Source organism: Sardina pilchardus, chromosome 10 (assembly GCF_963854185.1).
Source record: "Sardina pilchardus chromosome 10, fSarPil1.1, whole genome shotgun sequence".
Taxonomy (NCBI): Eukaryota; Metazoa; Chordata; class Actinopteri; order Clupeiformes; family Clupeidae; genus Sardina; species Sardina pilchardus.
The window spans coordinates 21,621,354-21,643,853 of record NC_085003.1 but is presented as its reverse complement, the minus strand read 5'-3'; the positions used below and the strand labels follow the sequence as shown (position 1 = coordinate 21,643,853).

Below are 22,500 nucleotides of genomic sequence, written 5' to 3'. Positions count from 1 at the left end.
ACATTAGGCTGTTATCTTAATGTATAAAAAAGCCTATTTTAAAGGAACAGTCCACCGTTTTTTCATATTAAACTACGCTATTCCCTTAACTAAGACGAGTTGATACATACCTCTCACGTTTCAATGCGTGCACTCACTGGCTCTGGTGCGCGGCGCTACTTTGATAGCACTTAGCGTCCAGTTCATTCATTAGGATCCAAACAGAGATGAAGTTAGAAGCAACCAAACACCTTCACGTTTTCCCTATTAAAATACAGTTACATGAGTAGTTACACGACTAGTTAGTGACACAAAATAAAACATGGCGCTTTTCTAAGTGGGTAAGAAGGAGAACTATAATGTGTGGCGGACTAGTAATTGGGAGCACTTCGACTCTGCGCAGTAGTATCTTCACTCCAAAATGAAACTGAAAGTGCAAGAGTGATGATATTACTGCGCCGAGTCAAAGTACTCCCAAGTGTTATTCCGCCACACAATATAATTATCCCTCTTACCTGCTTAGAAATGCACGTTTTATTTTGTCTCACCATACTTGGTCGTGTGACTACTCGTGGAACTGTATTTTAATACAAAAATGGGAATTTAGGGAAAACATGAAGGTGTTTGGTCGCTTCTAACTTCACCTCTGTTTGGATCCTAATGAATGAACTGGGTTACCTAGAGTACTATCAAAGTAGCGCCGTGCGTCAGAGCCTTTGAGTGCATGCATTGAAACCTGAGAGGTATGTATCAACTCGTCTTAATTAAGGGAATAACGTAGTTTAATATGAAAAAACGGTGGAGTGTTCCTTTAAATATTTCACCAATACAAAATACTAACCATAAAGCATATGTGTCACAATGAAGAGAAATTAAAAGAAGTTATGCTTCTAACAAAGTTTCTAACAAACATACTACTGGCAAATTCCTGACTAAAACAATTTTAATATACTCTGATCTAATGAACCCACAGATCCCAGCTCATTACATGAGATATGTTGGGCAAACTTTGGGTCCATTATTGAGATTATACCTTGAGCTGCGGTCTCGGAGAGGTGAGGCGATCCAAAAGTGTCAGAAGCCAATATTTCTTCATTGTCTAACAACAAAACAAAACAAAAAAACAATGGCATCAACTACACAGCAAGGAGGGTAGGCAATAAAAAGTTTACACATTTGAAGCCAATTTTAAATATTTCACTTATAGAATTACAAAATCCACATTTTGGGACCCCATTTGAACATTACCTTGCAGAGTGGAAACATCGGGGAGTTGCTGTGATCCTGTATCCATATCTTCTGTGTCATCTATTAAATGACAATGTAAAAATGTTATTACACCATCAACCATATACACATACACCAGGTATATTCAACAAAATGTAAATGATGCATACCACCGATTCCATCAAGAGATTTTCCTTGAATATCCTTCACACTTCCCTTCTCCATAGCCATAAGCAGTTTTGAGATCTTAGCCAGCTGAATTGTTGATTGGGGCAGTCGATAGTACTCTATATGCACCCTAATGTCATGGCCGAGAAAATCGGCCAGCTGGTCCAGTTCATTATCTTTCAAGTTCATGACTTGGCTTATTGTGGCGATCTGTTTGCGAAGGTTAGTTGATCTGAGGTTTTGAGGATCTTCGGCTCCACAAGCATCTGCAAATTGACCAAACTGCCCTCTGTAGTGACCAAGACTACAAGGAACAGCGAAGAGGTAATCGTTGTTTTCAGTAACTCCACACTCTTTCCTCTTACTAATGAGGGGTGACAGGTTAGCGGTCATATCAGGAGTCAGGATCACCGCAACATTTCGTCCTTTTTCCCCCCTCAATTCCACTCTGGCGAATTGTTTGCAAAGTCTCCTCTCAACTTCTGTAAGCCCAGTGCTTATGTCATCGTTAAGTTGTGACATGTCACGATCTTCAACATTTTTTACAGTCATTCGCGCCACTTCACCTGGATTATCGGCTAGTTTCTCCTTAGCCAATTCCACTTGCTGACCAAGATGTAACTGTATCTTCTGAACGTCTTTGGCCAGTGGAAGCCTGGTGCTCTTGTTGCATTTGGCCTCGCTCAGGTTTGATAAGGCAGAATGGGAAACTAATTCAGACCACTTTGTTTTCTGAAGTGTATGAAACCTCTTGATGGAATCGATCCCCTCTTGGTCCTCTTCCATGAGGGCACGACACATCATGAGGTCACTTATCTTTCTGAGAGAATGCCCAATTTTCAGGGCCAAACTTGGGGCTTTGAATGTGTTGTTTTGGTGATCAAAACCAGAAACTCTCTTGACGGCACTAGTAAGAATGAAGAAGTTGCCTGGTTTTATTGCCTCTTCCATGTTATGGATTCTAGTTGTGTGGCGCAAAGTCACAAGTAATCTCCCAAGTTCCCTTACTTTCTGTCTTATATACTCATGCTTTGATCTGTCACTCCCATGTTTATTAAAGAGGGACTGGGCAAACTGCATGAGATAATGATCATTCCTTACTGCAGAGGACACTGCATCCTTGTGCATTTTGCCCAGCACTGACCAAAGTTCACTTGAGATTGGCTGGGACATTGTAGATTGAGCAGATGCTATGCCAAAGACTCTCTCTCTCAACTTGGGTCCCTCTTCAACATTATTCTCGGGTCTCAGAGCACATCTTTTCATATGTCGAGAAAGTTCTTTTCTGGATATCATACCCTTACAGTACAAGCAGTAATCATACGTCTCAGAGCTGCTGCTCTGTTTGGAACTCCTTTTCACTTTAAGACAGCCTGATCCTGTGGTTTTAACGACTGAGTTATGCTTGAAGTTGCCAAGGTTTCGGAATTTTTCAAGAAGAACCTTTCTGTCCTTTGATGATTTGGGGAACTGGAGTGCCTGAGCAATTTCAGCATTTTCATGTGCATGCCTCTCGAGATGACGTGCAAAGTTTGTTTGAGGTTTTCCACATAGGAAACAATAATTGACATGGCTTTTAAGGAGTTTTCCTGATTTGGTTGGGGATTTACTTTGGCTAATACATCCACCGTACCCTTTTCGGTACTCACTGTTTTCTGCATGTTTGACTCTGAGCTTTCTGGTTCTGGTTTGGGGTCACTTTGGAGATCACCGATAGTTTCTACATCCACCAGGAAATTCTTACAGATATCCTGTGTATTCATGTGTTCTTGTTCAGCAAAAGTATCGCCTAAATCAGGCATGTTAGTGGTATGGGACGTTTTGGATGGTTCAGGCAACTCAACACTCAACTCTGTCCCTGAGCTTTCTGAATCCGATACAGACTCTGGGATGTACTCATCATCAGATGCTGATGTTACATCATCCTGTAAAGTAGAATGAAATGAATGAATTTAAAAAAACAACTCATTATATCGATATATAGTCAGGTAGAACTTTGTGGAATTTGGGCATAAGTGTGACATAAGGTACTAATGCAATTTTTTTGCATAAATTGATAGTTTAGGGGGTGTCCTTTCAGAATCTGATGGGTGCCGCTCCGGCACCCTTGAGCATTTTCTTTAAAATGACATCTGCCACACCCCTTTTTTATCATAGAAAGTCGTCTGAATTCACATTAACATATAAACCCATCATGTATGGTATCAAATTAAAGCTCTTCTCATGCAGGAATCAGCTTTGACCATCAAAAAGATGAAAAAAAATAGTTCAGGTCCCTTCAGAGAACAAAATACCATTTGCAAAGTGACCTTTAAGGTCAGATTACGTTCCTTTTTGCCGCATAATAGCTGACTCTAAATCATGTCATATTTTGGTATTAAATTGAATAAATGATGGAACTGCCATTTAGCCTAATACAGTGATTCTTAACCACAGGGCCGCGGCCCAGACTTACGGTGATTCTTAACCAGAGGGCCGCAAGACATGTTCAGTGTTGCACCTGTTGGCCGCAAGGGCCGTGGTACTGGGTAGATTATCAAATGAAGACATCAGAGATATGTAATGCATGAGACTTAATTCCCTGCATTCACCTTGTGGGTATATCTGTATCGAGGATATGTACTGCAAATGCTGCTAGCTACGTTAGCACATTGTCGTTATAACTATGCACTCACAAGAATCCTTACAAAACTGCTGGGATTCTGACACTACACATTTCACTAAAGGGGAGACTTGCCCAACGTGTTAGAATGAATGGATGGCCAGAAGTTCATCGCCAGAAAGCTACCATTAAGTGAATCCAGCCATGTCTAAAAACAAATACCGTTAACGTAACGTAATGAAATTGCACTTGTGAAATGTCTACCAATAAATACAAAAACGTGCGCTTTTTGGATGTGAATGATGAATATTAAATGGGCCCCGGGCCACTTTCTACTATAACAAATTGGGCCTCAAGGTTGAAAAGGTTAAGAACCCCTGGCCTAATACATACAGGAATACAATCATTCAATAGTAATTCATTTTATTATGAATATTATAGCAAGTCTGATGTACCCTTGTTAGTTAGCATGTTAGTTATAATTTCCCTTGAATCTGTCACTGAATTTGACAGCAATGTTGTGAGGTACTTCCCAGGTAGTTAAGCACATTAATTATGACTGTCCTTGGATCCCCCCCCAGAATTACAGAAAACAATATTTTTCATCCTATCATTTCTTTAATGCTTTAAGAATAGACACCAAACGGGGTAAAGACAGCTGTCTTCTCTCTATCCTGGTCACCCATAGTCACTTGAAAGTAACCCATGTCAGGTCCAAAGTGGGGAACAGCTGAGCCTTGCCCAGTGCATGAAGCGCCTCCTCTATCCGTGGAAGTGGGTATGCATCTTTGCACATGACCATGTTCAGCTTTCTGTAGTCACAGCAAAAGCGCACACTCCCGTCTTTTTTTCGCACAATGACCACTGGCGATGCCCAGGGGCTGCTACTCTCTTTGCCCCACTATGTCCTGTACATGTCGCTTGAACTTTTGATTGGGTGGGTGTCACCAGTTTATATGTTATGTCATGTGTCACTGTAGTTGTGTAGCCATAGTCATTGTCGTGGCTTGAGAAGACATCCCCGTAGCTTTTCAACAGTGCACTAAGCTTTACATGCTGTGCCGAGTTAAGCTCTCCTGCAGCTACCTGTACTGGAAGAGGCATACATTGGTGTCCATCTTCGGTAGCCTGAACACTGTTCAACATGCAATACCCCATCCATTTCATCAAACCCCACCACCTCTTTTGGACAGATCCTCTGTGACTTGGACACCACAGCTACCCTGGCCCTGGATATTAGTTTTATGGCCTTCTCACAGGTATTCATAACCCCAACAGGGACTTTTCCACCTGCTGCCTTTCCGAGTATGTTGGCAACCAGAAGCCCCTTCTGGATGCTGATCTTTGGAGTGGCTTCCACCAGGAATGGCATTCCACTGTTGGAGGCACCAGCCTTCAATCACCTTCTTACTGTGTGGTGGGATGGTGATCACTTCTCTGCCAGCCACCTTGACAAACCCAATTTTGCCATCTGAATCCAAGAATTCCACCTCATTCTTGACCCTAGCCAACACACGACGGACACTTGCCTCTGGTTGAGCAGCCTTTTCATCCTCATTGCATCCACACCCAGCAGAGAGGTCACTAGATCTTTGATGATGTTCATCCCCATAATGCCAGGGAGCCCATTTTTACATCTTTACAACATCCAGATGGGTGTCTCTCAGTATGAAGATGCACCGCCACTAAAGAGTGGTTCCAAAACACTCAACATCTGCTTCAAGACAACCAAGGACCGGCATGTTCAGTCCATAGGCTCCACCCAATGGGTGGACTTTAGCTGTTCCTCCCCAAAGTGTTCTCTAAAGTGAGACTCTTTGATGGTGGTGACCTCAAACCCAGTGTCCCAAAGGCAGCATGTCTTCACTCCAGAGATCATCAGGTCAACCGTCCAGCAGTGACCAAATGCATTTTGTTTCAGGAACTGGTCGACTTCAGTGTCAACACAGTCTGCCAGCCCACTCCTGATCATTGATTAACCAGGGGGCCTTGGTTCGCTCTCTGGTGGAGTATTCTGTGCACTGTTTGCCTCTCCTGGAGCATGTCTTTGCCGGGTGACTTGGCCATGACTGTTGACTGGTGTGACCGGACTCTCCACATGTGTAGCAGATGTACTGCCCTTCCTGGTCTCTTAATGGCTCTCTCTTTGGGTCACGAGGTGGTCGTCTGCTTCAGGGATCCATTGCAAAGGTGATGAGCAGTGTGCAAATAAAAATTCGACTTTCAGTGGAGGATACTGATGACAGCGAGGGAGAAATGTCTGATTGAATGAATGTTCTTTGGAGGAGACATTTGATGTTTGTGATGTGTACAAGGACATTTGTACACATCATGTATTTTTTAAATTGACATCATTGATTTGTGTTTGAGAAGAGCTTTCATTTGATACCATACATAATGGGTTTTATACAGTAACGTGAGTCTAGTTCTTTTTTTATGGTCAACAAAAGGGGGCGTGGCAGATTATGTCATTAAAAACTTTTTTTTTTTTATCTTTTTGATGGTCAAAGCTGATTCCTGCATGAGAAGAGCTTTAATTTGATACCATACATGATGGGTTTATATGTTAATGTATATTTAGACGACTTTCTATGATCAAAAAGGGGTGTGGCAGATGATGTCATTTTAAGGAAAATGCTCAAGGGTGCCGGAGCGGCACCCGTCAGATTCTGAGTCTACACCCCCTAAACTATCAGATTATGCAAAAAAATTGCATTAGTACCTTATGTCACACCTATCCTGGGGTTCTACCTGACTACTTCAATGTACACTTACATCTATATCCCAGTCTTCTGAGGATTTCTGGAGGCAGTTTCTATGCCACACACCACAGCATTCTTCATAGACAAAATTAGGCAAACCACAGTGTTAGACAACAATTGAGCAGTTTCCCATGCTGACTAATCACATACTAATTTTCTTATTAAATGCAAACAGCTTCACACTTTCGAAACATATAAAATCAAGAAATGTGAACAAAATGAACTATTAAGTACAAATGCACAGTTTTAAAATTCAATTTAGACAAAAAGGACACAGGTTTCCACCATTAAGGTAGAATTCACTAGAGTGGCAGAGCATGTACATTACTCATTCAAAGTTAAAAATGCATGTTGTGATCCCACACATCACACATTAGATTGATCATATGGCATCGTCCTAACAATTAAGATACTTGAGATCCTGAATATAAAGCATCGTTACTGTAAAACAGATACATTAGTAGCCTGACCTGATCAAAGACCGATTATTTTTGTAACGTGTAATGTGCAAGGTGTGAGGCCATATAGGCCATGTTTCAAAATGCATTCTTGGCCCAAAGACTTCTGGCAGAATGGAAGAACAGAAATGCTGAAATGTTTATCCTACATTAACTAAGAAGGCTTGTGGGAATAAAAGGAAAGTAATTTAAAAGCTGTGGAGACAACTAGAATCATTTGGATTGCCAATTGCTTGGTGGATCTATTGAATTAGGTCTGGATTTATTAGGCCTAAAGTTTTTGTTCATCATGACCACTACATTCTAAATTCAAAGGCGACTTGAAAAGCCCACTCGATCTATTATCAACTCAGATGCGTAAAGATAGGCCCAGTGACTTATTGGACGGCACAAATTTAGAAAATGTTAGAAAAAAAAAAAAACACTTGTAGATGCTTATTGGACATGGCCTGAGTGTTCCCATCCTGCCTTGCGCAGTGATTTGATTCACGCTGCTTAGACAGTCTGGAAGCTACTGCCCTAATTTTCGCCTGAGATAGGGGACCAATCACAGAAGAGGGGGTAAAGCAAGACGATGAGGAGCTATGCACATTTGATAGACATCCGTAGCGCCCAATGAACGGAACTGGGCATTTTTTCAAATACGAGAAAATTTACTTCTGGTTGCCAGACCACGTCTCATTTGAGAAGTGGTAGGCGCAAGCCAGGCTATATTGGACAGGCATTTCGAGTATATAGACATTCTAAGAAATGTACATGTTCGATGAAGGTTTAACTTCATGTTCAAAGTTTATGAGCATATGTGTAATTACATAACGGACTTGAGGGCATTTTGCTTGTGTTGACACTCACTGAGACATAATGAAAAGTTGGTGTATTATGCTTTTCTGCCAAGCTAATCTTTAAAAATGTTGGCAAAGGATGATAAACATTGCTCCATGTTCACACAGCGCATCAAACCAAGTCCATGAAAAATGCATGTCACCGAGCTGCAGCGTACTGGATGAAAGAGCGATACATTTGCGTGCATTTAAGGTTGTAGCTAGTTTGGCTATCACCATACTAAACTCAATCTTTTAAGATTGAACATTAGTCTGGGGAGTCTGCACTGCATTTCTACTGCATAAGAGGCGTGGTCAATGGGCATAGTTCAGATGACTGATTGGTTGAAGGACTATCCAAAAGTGTAAAGATCAACGATCTGAGTGTGCCTTTTGGATAAGCTAGTTTGTGACTGGATCCAGAAGATGTGGACAGGAAGCAGGAGAGATAGATGTGCAGGTTTCCAACCTGAGCTGCAGGGCGAAATCCAAATTGCCGGCAGGTCAGGGTTTACCCAGCCTACGCAAATGGCCTATTTTGATTCCAAAACGGTACATTTTGCCAAAAGGTGACTAGTTTGCACGTATGCTCACTGTTCTCTGCCACGTGCCTCCGCTTGCAAACTCCCTCACTTGGTACGTCATTGTATCTGCCACTCCAGTGTTCTCAACCGCAATGGTTTGAAATGATAAAACATTCAATCAACATGGTTTTATGCTTTATAGTTGTGAGACTGGAACGGACTCATGGCATGAAATTAAACTATTTATGGCATACTGAGAAATGCATTAATTGGGAGAAGATGAAAAACACACTTACGTTTGCATCTTAGACCGCACCATCTGATAGATGTCAAAGGTGAATGACATATCCAGCATTCGTCAATTTTCACCATTTCAAAAACCAGCTGATGAATTGTACACTGTGGCAAAAATGTTGTGAAACATGAAATAAATGTTAACATTTACACATACAAATTATATAATGAATTAAAAAAACAAATAAAAAAAATTGGCTGTTACTTTCACACAACATTTTCTACAAATCCATCAGGAGAGATAAATAGGGGGAAAGAAGTTACTTTTTGAGATATTATAGTGAAACATATCTATTCAATTCCTGACTTCCTGTTTGGCTAACTGTTGGGATGTCACTCATCACACACAAGAAACATATATGCATATACTTGAAACTCTGACGTTTAAAAAAAAAAAAAAAAAACTGAAACTGTGCCCTGTGTTTACACAATACAGGCCACTAGCGAAACAGTGAGTAACCAACTGATAGGTGCAATGAAACTGATTATTCTCTTCTTCCTAGCCACAGAACTACATAACCGCAAACAGCAAGGAAATATGTTAATGAACTATTTAAGATATTTAAGAAATCTATTTAAGTAAAGCAACAAAAGTAAAAACAATTCTAATAAACTAAAGTAATTTTGTGAAAAAGGGTAAAAATCTGTGCATGTGTTTGTTACACAGACAAACTCATGGTATGCAAGGACATTGTGGATGTCATTAACAGTCTGAAGGACAAACACTCAGACTTCCACTATTGAACTCCCAGGGTGCCTCTCAACATCTCTCCTCGATCCTCGATGCTCGAGGGGCGTTCCCACTGATCTACTGTATAACTAAAACCGGATAGACTATCCCATTGTTGCCGCCCCATCATTCTTTATGTAGATCAATGAGGATCAAGGCGGAAGGGAGGACGTATATAAGCCAAATGAGAGGCACCCCCAGTGTATGGCACACTCAGAAAAACACCAGTGTTAGGAGGACACCATGGTTAGTAAAGACCATCCATACTGAATAGAAGGCATTTCCACTATTGAACTCCCAGTGTATGGCACACTCAGAAAAGCACCAGTGTTAGGAGGACACCATGGTTAGTAAAGACCATCCATACTGAATAGAAGGCATTTCCACTATTGAACTCCCAGTGTATGGCACACTCAGAAAAGCACCAGTGTTAGGAGGACACCATGGTTAGTAAAGACCATCCATACTGAATAGAAGGCATTTCCACTATTGAACTCCCAGTTTATGGCACACTCAGAAAAGCACCAGTGTTAGGAGGACACCATGGTTAGTAAAGACCATCCATACTGAATAGAAGGCATTTCCACTATTGAACTCCCAGTGTATGGCACACTCAGAAAAACACCAGTGTTAGGGGGACACCATGGTTAGTAAAGACCATCCGTACTGAATAGAAGGCATTTCTACTATTGAACTCCCAGTGTATGGCACACTCAGACACACACCAGTGTTGGGGGGACATCATGGTTAGTAAAGACCATCCGTACTGAATAGACTGCATTTCTAATGTAGCTTCAAGAAGCTTACTAAAACATTGAAAATTGTGTTCCATGGAACATCACAGTACTTCAATCATTGGTCAATTTCAAAGTACAGATAAATTCAAACTCACCTCACATGCAGAGTCGTTTGGTGTGGATCTGGATGATTGGCATTCCAATATCGATTTGGTCTCTGTACAAGAGAACACAGGGAGATTCAGTGCTTAACTTTCCTCAAGTCATAAAACCACATATAGCCATAACATTCCCGACTCACATCCCTCACTAAAAATGGCCTGATATTGCCACATGTTTTTCATGCTGCAGATCTTTAGCAAGCATGACATGCATTGCCAGAAGTTAACAACATTTATTCAAAACTATAACTGACCACTGGCAAAGTCTGTTGAGAACACAGGGGGTGACACCTCCTGCGGCTGGACACTAACTTCTCCAATCCCCTCTTTTGCAGTCGAAGTGCTACACTGGCCCCTGACACAGTGCACCTAAAAAAAGGACAGCAATATACAAAGATGAACAGGCATAAACTGGTACAGTCCATTACACATTAAAAGGACACCCTCACTCAAACCTTTAAAAGAACACTTCACCGTTTTTTCATAAAACTACGCTATTCCCTTAACTAAGACGAGTTGATACATACCTCTCACTTTCCCTATTAAAATATAGTTACACGGGTAGTCACACGACCAAGTATAGTGAGACAAAATTAAACGTGGTGCATTTCTAAGCAGGCAAAAGGGATAACTATATTGTGTGGCGGAATAACAATAGGGACCTTAGACTCGGCCCAGTAATATCCTCACTTCAAAGTGAAACTGAAAGTGCAAGAGTGAGGATATTACTGCACCACACAATATAGTTACCCCTCTTACCTGCTTAGAAATGCACCACGTTTTATTTTGTCTCACCATACTTAGTCATGTGACTACTCGTGTAACTGCATTTTAATAGGGAAAACATGGAGGTGTTTGGTCGCTTCCAACTTCATCTCTGTTTGGATCCTAATGAATGAACTGGGCTAGCTAAGTGCTATCAAAGTTGCGCCGCGTGCCAAGGCCAGTGAGTGCACGCATTGAAACGTGAGAGGTATGCATCAACTCGTCTTAATCAAGGGAATAACGTAGTTTAATATGAAAAAATGGTGAAGTGTTCCTTTAAGTTCATGACACTCAAAATGATGTAGCCAGGGTAACAGTGTTAAGTGACGACTATCTGTCCCGACAAAGATTTCAGATTCGTAATTCATTGATAAAAATGTCCCTTACAAAACTACAATAATTTCTAAACATTCATACATCCCAAAATAAACAGCTGAATTCAAACTAACCTCATGTGCAGGGCTGTCTGGTGTGGGAATAAATGACTGACACTCTGCTCTCAATTCTGCATCTGTTGAAGAGAACACAGGATATGAAGGCGCAGAACTTTGCAAGACCCCAGTATTAACCAAACATTGCTAATTCAAGCAAGGACTCACCTCTGTATAAGTCTGAAGAGAAAACATTGGCTTCCAAGTCATGGGCATCGTCACCAAGCTCTGCAATGGAGTGTTGGCCAGAAGGGAAGCTTGCACCACTGAGCTGTGTCTAAACAAGTTAAACATAAAAATGCATATGTGAGTTTTACACAAATATTCAATTCAATTAAATGTATTGTCATTCAGCATCCTCTTGTAAAATTCCCACAATAACACATTTCTGGCTGCATTTTGTTCTATATTAGTACACCATTAGAAAAGCTATGCTGTCTGCATTTATGAATTACTTGCTAACAATTCAGCTAGAGAAAATATATTTTGTGGAAGAATTGTTATTTACAAATAATTCACTATATTTTACTGTGCTCTCATTCATATAATACTACTTTCCTACTTATTTCCTTAGCCATTGTAAAACAACAGAACCAAAGATCGTATAGTAAGGAAGATGAATCATAAAGGGGGTTTTCAATGGAATGAAATGGGGCCCACTTCCGCCTCCTATCTGGGCGTGATCAGTGACGAGTAGACCAGTGTAGAAGCAGCAGAAGCAGTGTGCCGTTGATAACAGGTGGCCTGCGCAATTAGCGGAGACAGGTCAGGTCAGGAGGGACAGGTCGTGAACAAAGTTATTTTTCTATGTATTTATCACGCTGGAAAATACGATTTCAATGTGGGAATGTTAGAAAGACGTGTGCCTTGTAGAATATGGGTTCGTTACTTGCATTGCTGAATGTAGGGCTAAGGGAATGGTCATAATCCGAGATAAGGTTTATTTCTCCCGTTTGCCTCCTAAATGGGAGTGGCACTACGTCACAGGGACACCAGGATTGACCCTCATATGACTCGTCTCGCTTTATAAACCGTCTCTGATAGAACTTATTGCTTTGAAAGACAACTGTATTCAACCTAACCTCACAAGCTGAACTGCCTGGTGTCATATTGCAGGACTGGACTTCTGGTCTCTCTCTGGTCTCTGTAGAATACAGAAAAAATATATGAGGAAGGCCAGGGAGGGTGGGGTTGAGTTTCACTCTAGAAGCAACCACACCATCACTGGTTCACATGGTTCACTGGGAAACAATAGGTTTATATGTCCACCATAACTAAGTAAAACCATCTCAGTTAAGATGGCAATAAGTGGCATAAATGTTTCTCCCTCATCTACAGCACACCATTGACAACTAGATAAAATATTAAGTCAAACAGCCACTGACCTTCAATAAAGACTGTGGATGACATGATTTGGTCTTGGAAACTGTCTTTAATAGACTCTTGAGCAGCAGTGCTTGTAACAGTAAGGGGAACCTACAAAACATACAGGACAACGTAAACAGATAAACTAGCTGGCATCACCTGGGCGAGTTATGCAAATTCAAGATTACAAGATTGACCGAAAACCAGACTGAATATCACCAAGAAGAGACTTCTATTTCTTGGTTATAATTGTTGGCACTAGCTAGTGATGGGTATTGTGTAATTTCAGTGGCATCATGAAACTGACAGCTTAACACACAGTGGCTTTTAAGACAGAGATGATTTCATTGTTATCAAGATGTCAAAATATAGGCTATATTGACTCCAATTCATAGGGGGGAAAGAAATCAAAATGACCCACCTTTTTGCGCCAGGGCCATTCCTTCCCACCATAGTCATAAGTGATTTCAGTTCCGGACACAATTTCCTTCAGTGCAAAAAGGCACATATGTGGCTTCCCTCCTGCTTCAATCAACTTCATTCTGCAATTTGGTGACTTGTGCTCATCGTTTACCAGTCGTCCAAATGATCCATCTTCAAGTGCTCCATCAATACTGCAAATTAACAAACATCATGCACTAAACAGACGTTTATAGTGACAAATTAATTTTAATTGTACTTTAATTTGTAAGCAACTACACTAATGGCAACATCCAATACAACTATTACAGTAGCTGTTCAACGCACAGTTAATTGCAACATGAGGTCTTCACTTCAGAAATCCTGACTTCTCACTATAGAAATCTAAACATATTAGTCATTCTGAACCTACCACCATGTCTTCCGCTTCCATTTGAAGTCAAACATGAAGATTGAACATGCACTGTGGTACAGTTTACGCCTATGTTCAGCTTCAGCTGCATCAATGAGCTCCCCTCTATACTCCACCACAAAGTCTCCTTGATTGAAAACAGCTGAAGTGAAGATACCACGACCTGCAGACACAACATTATTAGAGACACAAGGGTAGCAGACTATCCATTGGATACAACTCAGCACTGCAAATAATCGCAGAAAATGTAATTGTGCCAATAAATTGCTACAATACAAGGTTGTGCTTATTTGTAGTTCTACATGTAGAATAATGAATACATTAATCCCACTGTTAACTAAAATATTATTGAAACACTATTAACAACTTTATTAATTTATATTGATGTACAATTAATAGTCATAGACTGAAAACCACTGGTGACAATATCAATTCAAGAACCTGTTGCGTGTAACCTTAGGCTGGGGGAACCCTGCCTGACCTGCCGGCAAATTTGGATTTCGCCCAGCAGCTCAGGCTGGAAACCTGCACATCCATCTCCCCTGCTTCCTGTCCACAACCTTTGGGTCGAATCACAAACTAGCTTATCCAAAAGATGTACCAGATTGGGTCTGATTGGTTGAAGGACTAGAGTCATTTGAATGATGCCCATTGATCACGCCTCTTGTGCAGTAGAAATAAAGCGCAGACTACCCATATTAATGTTCAATCTTAAAAGATTGAGCTTAGTATGGTGCTAACCAGAGTAGTGTAACCCCTCAGTCTAGCCTACAGTGCATCAAAGTCACTCACCTTTAACTGGATTAATATATTTGATTTCTAACATTGCATTCTTGTCTCTTCCTGCAAGGATGTGATTAGTGGCATCCTGAAGGGGAGTAGTTATCCATGGCATGACTTAAAGGAAATTAAGAACAAAAATGTAAACACCAAAACATGACCACTTTTCATCTCTCTAATTCATGGGTTTCATCAGGTCCCTTTCCACAGGTGTATAAAATCAAGCATTGATTATCAATGCAGATTGCATGGTGCTTGATTACTACACCTGTGGAAAGGGACCTGATGAAACCCATTAATACCATGGATGTTCAAACTGTTTCAATTGAGTTCTATGCTCTCATAACATTCACATAACATTTCCCTGATGTAATCATGCTTTGCTTAATCTTCCACCTTATGCTCAGATACTAAATGACAATGCATATGCCATGTTGACCAACTAAGCAATGTTTTGAAGCTCAAACCAAAACCCCAAATGAGGGACCCCTGGTAGACATAATATTAACTTTATCATTACCAAAAAAGACGTGGCTACGAAACATTGATCCAAATGAAGAGAATCACGACCGAAAAATACAAAAACAAAGTACAAGACATAGGCTACGCTGCCAAAGGATGAAGCCTACACAATTAGAGGCAAATCACTCATTAGCTTAACCAACACGATATATTGTGAAAACGTGTCAACATTTGTATGCGCTGAACATAAAGCTTACGAGGCCATTTAAACCCCCTACCCCCCTGGCCAGAAGCCCAAACTAATGCTAACGTTTGCATAAAGAGCTACGTTTGAATGCATTTTGCTAGCGGAATTGACATTAGTAAAAATCCGATGCCTCTGATGAAAAGCAAACGAAAACAAAAGACGTGTTCAGCTGTCTGCCAATGTATTCATAAAGCACTGTTATTTGACGAAAGCTTAGTTTGTCCAACACGACCTGTTGAATGTAGGCTATACGTTTTCATTTGTTAGTTAGCAATCTACCAATAGGCATACTCTGAATATAATACAGTTAATCTTAACAAACGTTTTCCCGATGTAGTAACATCGATATGCCATCTTTCAACAATACTGCTCGTAACTTACCTGCCAACTTTGGTGTTTTGCTCCTTGGCTAATTTATTTTTGGTAGTTCAAATATCTACACCACTAGCATCCAGGCTACCTAGCCGGCTAAAGGTAGACCATGAACTACCGAGGCTCCGGTGGCTATGCTATAGGCTAGCATTGGCAATAGCATGCACGAGCCAGCCAGCTGACAGCCCTAGGTCATCAAGTAAATTACCTACCAATAGGTTATTCTGGTAGAATCGCCGGGAATTAAAATGGAATAGAGTCTATGACTTAACTTATATTGGCGTTATCTCTGGGCTGTGTAGTAGGCTATCGATAAATGGAATTTACTATGGAATCTAAATGACACAGTAGCCTAGTTAATTGTAGACCTACGTCTTTATTTTTTAACAGTATGTCGTTCAATGTCATTTAACCACAGTCATATTGTATGGGCTACTAACATACCTACTTGTCATTGGAATCTATTAAAACGTTTCGTTAATTTTCTTACCTGCTCTCCACAATGTGCATCTCCAGAGGAAACGGAATCAGCTGATGGCAGTCTGGCAGATGTAGGCGTAGCGCTCTCCAAAATGTGCGCATGCGCAGTGTTGAATTAGCGTCTATTTTCCCGCGGTTGTGTGTATAATCTCCCGCGGTTGTGTATAATCTCCCGCGCCTGAGTGTCGTGAACCAGGGACCGCGACCACCGATAGGGGGCAGTGGCGGACACACAGATTTACAACATTTCTCAGGTTTTTGGTATAAAAAGACTTTTGAGAAAAACACTTTTTAGGTATTAAAACATGCAGAGAAAACGTTTAAACAGGTTTATTTTACGAGGACAGCCAAATGTCCTCCTAAACGGGTGTGTCCTCATTACTCTTTGAAATGTCTTGAAAACGGTCCTTGTAAACCTTGAAACAAACACACACACACACACACACACACACACACACACACACACACACACACACGCCTGTGAAAAGTCTAATGGTGTGAGGCTGTGGAGGTCTAGTAATACTGCTACACTTATATTATCACTGTTGCTATGACCATTAACACCATCTCTCCCCCTCTCTCTCTCTCTCTCCCCTCTTTCTCTCTCTTCTCTCTATCCCTCTCTTCTCTCTGTCTGTCCCCACATCTGTGTCTCTCTCCTTCTCCTTCTCCAGGATAGCTGTGCCAGGGTGTTGCTCTTCAGAGGAGCCAACAAAGAGATCAAGAACTACAACAGCCAAACTGCCTTCCAGGTGAGAGTGCTGAGTGTGCCTGATACCTTCACACATGTACCTGTCGCATGCCTGGCAGTGACGGTGATAACACACCTGAGACGATGGCACAGCTAGAAGATGAAAGCGTGTGTGTGTGTGTGTGTGTGTGTGTGTCTGTCCAGCAAGAGAGAGAGAGAGAGAGAGAGAAAGAGAGAGAGACAGACAGACAGAGAGAGAGAGAGAGAAACATTGCAGTTTCTGTATGTGAGAGTTTTCTGTTGTCATACAATCCTACTCATACTGTATGTTAATGGAAAAAAAAAGATTACATTACTGTTATGAGTAGGGGTGCAAATTGGGAACTTCTGTAAGAATTGTTTGCAGACCTTTGAACACAGACCTTGTCTCTGTGTGTGTGTGTGTGTGTGTGTGTGTGAGTGTGTGTGTCCATGATCTCCGCTGTCATGTCTGACCTCACAGAAAGACTCAACGAATAGCACACAGCAGCTACTGCTCTCTAGTGTGAGGATGAGGAAGAGGGAGAGGAAGAGGAAGAGGGGGAGAGGGGGAGCCTGAGCAATCACTGGAGGGAAAGAGGCAGATAGAGATGCATGTATGGAAAAGAGAGAGTGCCGTATAGAGGGAGAGAGAGAGAGAATGAGAGAATGAAAGGGATGTAGGACAAAAGAGGGGGATCATGAAGAGAAGACAAAAAGAGGGGGAGCATGAGAGGAGAGGAGAGGAAAAGAGGGGGATCATGAGAGAAGGAAAACATCCTCAGTGAGTGATTGGTTTTCCCATCACTGCGACCAACTGAAGATGGAGGAGACAGAGAAGAGAAGACTGTGTGTGTGTGTGTGTGTGTGTGTGTGTGTGTGTGTGTGTGTGTGTGTGTGTGTGTGTGTGGCGGGGGTGAAGAGAGAGTAAGAGAGGGGGAGAGAGGACAGAGATGAAGAGCAAGAGAGAGAGAGAGAGAGAGAGAGAGATAGAGAAATGGGGGGATAAGAAAAAGGGAGAGAGGGAAAGAAACAGAGAGAATGAGAGAGAGAAAGGGAGAGAGGGAAAGAGAGAGAATGAGAGATAAAGGGAGAGAGAAAGAGAGAGGGAGAGAGAGGGGGGAATAGAAGTAGGGCAGAGAAATCCATCATCTCCGAGTGTCACTGGGACTCTCTGGTAGATTACTGCTGGGCTCTGAGACTACACCAGGACATGCTCCGCTATTGGGGTGTGTGTGTGTGTGTGTGTGTGTGTGTGTGCGTGCGCGCGCCTGCGTCCATGCACATATATGAGTATATGAGTGTGTGTGTGTGTGTGTGCGCGCGTGCGCGTGCCTGCGTCCATGCACATATATGAGTATATATATATATGTGTGTGTGTGTGTGTGTGTGTGTGTGTGTGTGTGTGTGTGTGTGTGTGTTTATTCAGTAAATGCATGTGTATGTTATCTGGTTCAGAGTGACTAGGTGTTTGCATTAGTGATGTCCCGGGAGAACTCCCTGTGGAGTTACATAATGAGCTCCCAGTGTTGCGGAGGCTCCTGATTTATGTGATACACATACAGTAACCACATGGTTTACAACACACACACACATGCACACACACACACACATGTGCACACTCACACATGCACACACACACACACACACACACACACACACACACACACACACACACACACACACACACACACACACACACACACACACACTCACACACACACACACACACACACACACACACACACACATACACCTGCACACATAAACACAAGGCTCTGTAGATATTTGTCTTGCATTAACTGCACAATAGGTCTGTCCCCCCCACTGGCATGTCCTCCTGTGTGTTATACTGTAACACTGTGAGGTGCTTAACAGCAAATAAGATAAACACATTTAAAGGAAGAAAAATATGAAACAATGAATTTAGATAAAACAAAAAAAGAAAGGTATTGATTTAGAGAAGCTCAGAAGGTAGAACTGAGCTGGATTGAGAGTTTAAGAGATGTAGTGTGTGAGTGTGTGTGTGTGTGTGTGTGTGTGTGTGTGTGTGTGTGTGTGTGTCCATGCTGAGGTTAGCTGAGTTCTGTCCTTCCTCGTGGAGTCAGAGCTCAGCTCTCCCCTCTTGTTACCATGGTCACCAAGTGTGTGTGTGTGTGTGTGCAGGCTTGCTGGTTAGCTGCTTGATGCTTCTTCCATAGTTCACCTGAGAGAGCTGTCGCAAATACACCATTCAACTTTACAAAACACCCCTCATTCATCCCTCTCCCCTCTCTCTCTTTCTCTCATCCCTCTCTTTCTCTCTCATCCATCTCTTCCTTTCTCTTTCCCTCTCATCCATCTCTCCCTCTCTCTTTCTTTCTCATCCATCTCATTCTCTCTTATCCATCTCTCCCTTTCTCTTTCTCTCTTTTTTTCTTTAATCCATCTCTCCCATCTATCTCTCTCCTTCTCTCTCATCCATCTCTCTCTCTCTCTCATATATCTTTCTCCCTCCTCTTTCTCATCCTCTTGTTCACTCTCTCTTGTTTTTGTTTTTGGTGTACTATGTTATGTGTTTGTGTTTTTGGGGTGCTACTTTATGTTATTGTGTTTTTGGGGTGCCACTTTATGTTTGCGTTTTTGGGGTGCTACTTTGACTCTTTTGAGACTATTACGTTCTCATCTAATTATTCCCCCTGTTTGTACTTTACTCACTTTATTACTGTTTGTCTCTCTCTCTCTCTTTCCGTTTGTCTGTTATACCCACTCATCTCTCTCTCTCTCTCTCTCTCTCTCTCTCTCTCTCTCCATCTCTCTTTGTCTCCCTCCGTCTCACACACAGGTGGCCATCATTGCTGGGAATTTTGATCTGGCAGATATTATTAAGAATCACAAAGCATCAGATGTTGGTAAGTTGAGCTGATTTTTCCTTCCTCTAGCTAAATCTCCTCCAACTCCTCTCTCTTTCTCTTTCTCTTTCTCTCTCTTTCTCTCTCACTCTCTCAATTAATTAATACTGCATCGGTCAATACTATTACTAGAGCATTTGAGTGAAGAGAGGTGTCTTTGTTTCCCCTCTCTTTATCGCATATTGCATACCACATATGAACACTATCTTGGGGTCATTCAGAACAGCAGTGGCTGGCAGTACGACCTCTCTTTGTGCATTTGCTGTCTGACTCAGTACCTGCAAAGTACCATTTACATGAAGGCATTAAGAGATTTCAATTACTTGCATTCAGCCCTGGGGAAGCTCAGCAACTCGCTACATGCAGCATGAGTCACAGCTTTGCAGCACCTTAACACACACACACACACACACACACACACACACACACCACAGCACAGCCAGTGGCTACAACACACACCACACACCTAGGGACTACGGCACACACACCACAGCACAGCCAGTGACTACACCACACACACACACACACACACACACACCACACCTAGTGACTACAGCACACACACACCACAGCATAGCCAGTGGCTACAACACACACACACACACACACACACACACACACACACACACACACACACACACACACACACACACACCACACCTACAGTATGACTACAGCACAGACACCACAGCACAGCCAGTGGCTACAACACACACAACACCCCTACTGACTACAGCACACACACCACAGCACAGCTATCCATCTATTTGACAGGTGTGGCAATATCAAAGGATGCTGATTAAAATGCATTATTATTGCACAGATACAGCAATCCTCCTCGGACTGTTCACAATAAAAAGGTCACTCTAAATGTGCCGGTTTTTTTTTTTAAATCACACAACACAGTGCCACCGATGTCACATTTGGAGGAGTGGACAGTTGGCATGCTGACAGCAGAACTGTCCACGAGAGTTGTTGCTCTTGAACTGGAGTGGAAAGGTCAAGTGCTCACTCATACGGATTTGACCACATTTCTGAACAGAATTTGAGTGAGATAAACCTTTTGTGTGCATGAAAGCAATCTTAGATATTTTATTTAACCTTTTGAAACAAATCTGTTCTGTTTCTATTTTTGTTCACTATACTGTAGTTAGATTTGTAGGGGCAGTGGGTAGAAAGCAAAAGCAGGCCTTTTACTCACATGCTACATGTAGCACAACACAGAATTAGCACTGGCATTACATACCATTGTTACTAACACTGCAGCTGGGGCATTAGCCACATGTTAGCACTTTACATAGAATTACATTCAATTAGCATTAGCATTATTATTAGCAGTGCTGCCGTTGCGGCCGTTAGCCACGTAGCTCTCCTGTCAGCAGCTGGGGCCATTAGCCACGTAGTGCTCCTGTCAGCAACACTGGGGCTGTTAGTCACGTACTGAAGCACTCCTCTTTGAAGCGCTGAGGTGTTTTAAGTATCTCCAGCTGGGGGCGTTCCAGGTTTTGGAACTACCACTGGAAGAAAATCTTTCTGTTTCAGCAAGTGAAAAACAAGCACTCTTACGACAAGAATGAGCCAGACACTCCCCACATGACAACATGGGCACCCCTCTACTGTACCTAATCCTGGGGCCTCATTACAGAAACTTCCTAACTCTGAAATCCTATCTTATCTCAGTTTAGGATGGCATTTAGGATCTTTGGTATTACAGAAGCACGTTTCCTAACTACATTTAGGACAACATCCTATCTTAACTTAAGATAGGAATTTGGCCATAACAGAACCATCCTAACTCAAGAATTTCTTAATTTAGGAATCCTAACTTAGGATGGCACAGGCCCTGTCCTAAATGCAAAATAACTGCCAAAACTGACTGCAACAGGCCTGTTGGGTTGCCTATGATAAGATGAGGAACATGACTGTTTGGGACACCATAAATCTGACCCCTAACTCCTAATACTAACCCTTTCCATTGAGGACCACTGTTTATCAAGCCCTCCTTCTCCAACTGTCCTGAGAATTGAAACTCCAGATAGAATCCATGGGACATTCTTCGAACACTATATACGTTATATTTACAATATTTTCTGTACAAAATTCTTTTGAAAAGGTTTTGTACAGCAAATAGATCCTTTTGAAATCACACTAAGATATATATTTTTAAAGGTTTCAAACGGCACCCTTATAGTGCAGCATGGGAGTTGCTGGGTTTATAACTACTAAACATCTCCCTCTTATCTGTATAACATGTGGGAGAATCTTCAGAGTCTTGCTCTGACTCAGGACAGACCCCAAGGGCCTTACACTATTCGTTGCCCAACTGCACAGCTCAGGAAGCTGAGGTGCTTTTGCCAAGGCAACTTCCCAGCCGTGGCCTACTAGGCTTGTGAACGGAGGGTTGCCGGTTCGATCCCCGACCAGTCCACGGCTGAAGTGCCCTTGAGCAAGGCACCTAACCCCTCACTGCTCCCCGAGCGCCACTGGTTGGGAGCATACGCAGTCATTTTAGCAGGAGGGACCTTTGGGAACCTAGGAGCTGTTACACCCGTCAAAAGCCAACAGGGCTTTAGTAGCTTACTTACAGCACATGGCTGAGAGAGGTGTGTGTGTGTGTGTGTGTGTGTGTGTGTGTGTGTGTGCGCGCGTGCGTGTGCGTGTGTGTGTGTGTGTTCAGCAGACTCTCATGAATAGGTGTGATAA

General features: G+C 42.1%; 2 protein-coding genes and 2 long non-coding RNA genes across 4 annotated transcripts in view; 1 reads left to right on the top strand and 3 right to left on the bottom strand.

Moving 5' to 3' along the window:
- Positions 1-2,228, bottom strand: part of LOC134094153 (uncharacterized) — a 3,678-nt gene extending 1,450 nt beyond the window's left edge. Inside the window, exons 1-3 of the mRNA XM_062547557.1 lie at positions 1,377-2,228; positions 1,228-1,287; positions 1,013-1,078 (exon numbers count right to left, since the gene is read on the bottom strand). Coding sequence (XP_062403541.1) covers positions 1,013-1,078; positions 1,228-1,287; positions 1,377-2,178 — 928 coding nt within the window. The 5' untranslated portion in view covers positions 2,179-2,228. The remainder of the gene's footprint in view (positions 1-1,012; positions 1,079-1,227; positions 1,288-1,376) is intronic.
- Positions 1-22,500, top strand: part of shank3a (SH3 and multiple ankyrin repeat domains 3a) — a gene marked incomplete in the record, with an annotated part of 273,016 nt that overhangs the window by 173,760 nt on the left and 76,756 nt on the right. Inside the window, 2 exon segments of the mRNA XM_062546483.1 lie at positions 16,872-16,949; positions 19,731-19,797. Coding sequence (XP_062402467.1) covers positions 16,872-16,949; positions 19,731-19,797 — 145 coding nt within the window.
- Positions 3,063-8,898, bottom strand: LOC134094763 (uncharacterized). The gene is made up of 3 exons (XR_009940493.1): positions 8,838-8,898; positions 6,752-6,813; positions 3,063-3,299 (listed from the first exon to the last, which is right to left on the bottom strand). It is a non-coding gene; the product is annotated as an uncharacterized LOC134094763 (long non-coding RNA).
- LOC134093659 (uncharacterized) lies at positions 13,505-14,736 on the bottom strand. Its single transcript, XR_009940370.1, has 3 exons — positions 14,649-14,736; positions 13,857-14,019; positions 13,505-13,638 (listed from the first exon to the last, which is right to left on the bottom strand). It is a non-coding gene; the product is annotated as an uncharacterized LOC134093659 (long non-coding RNA).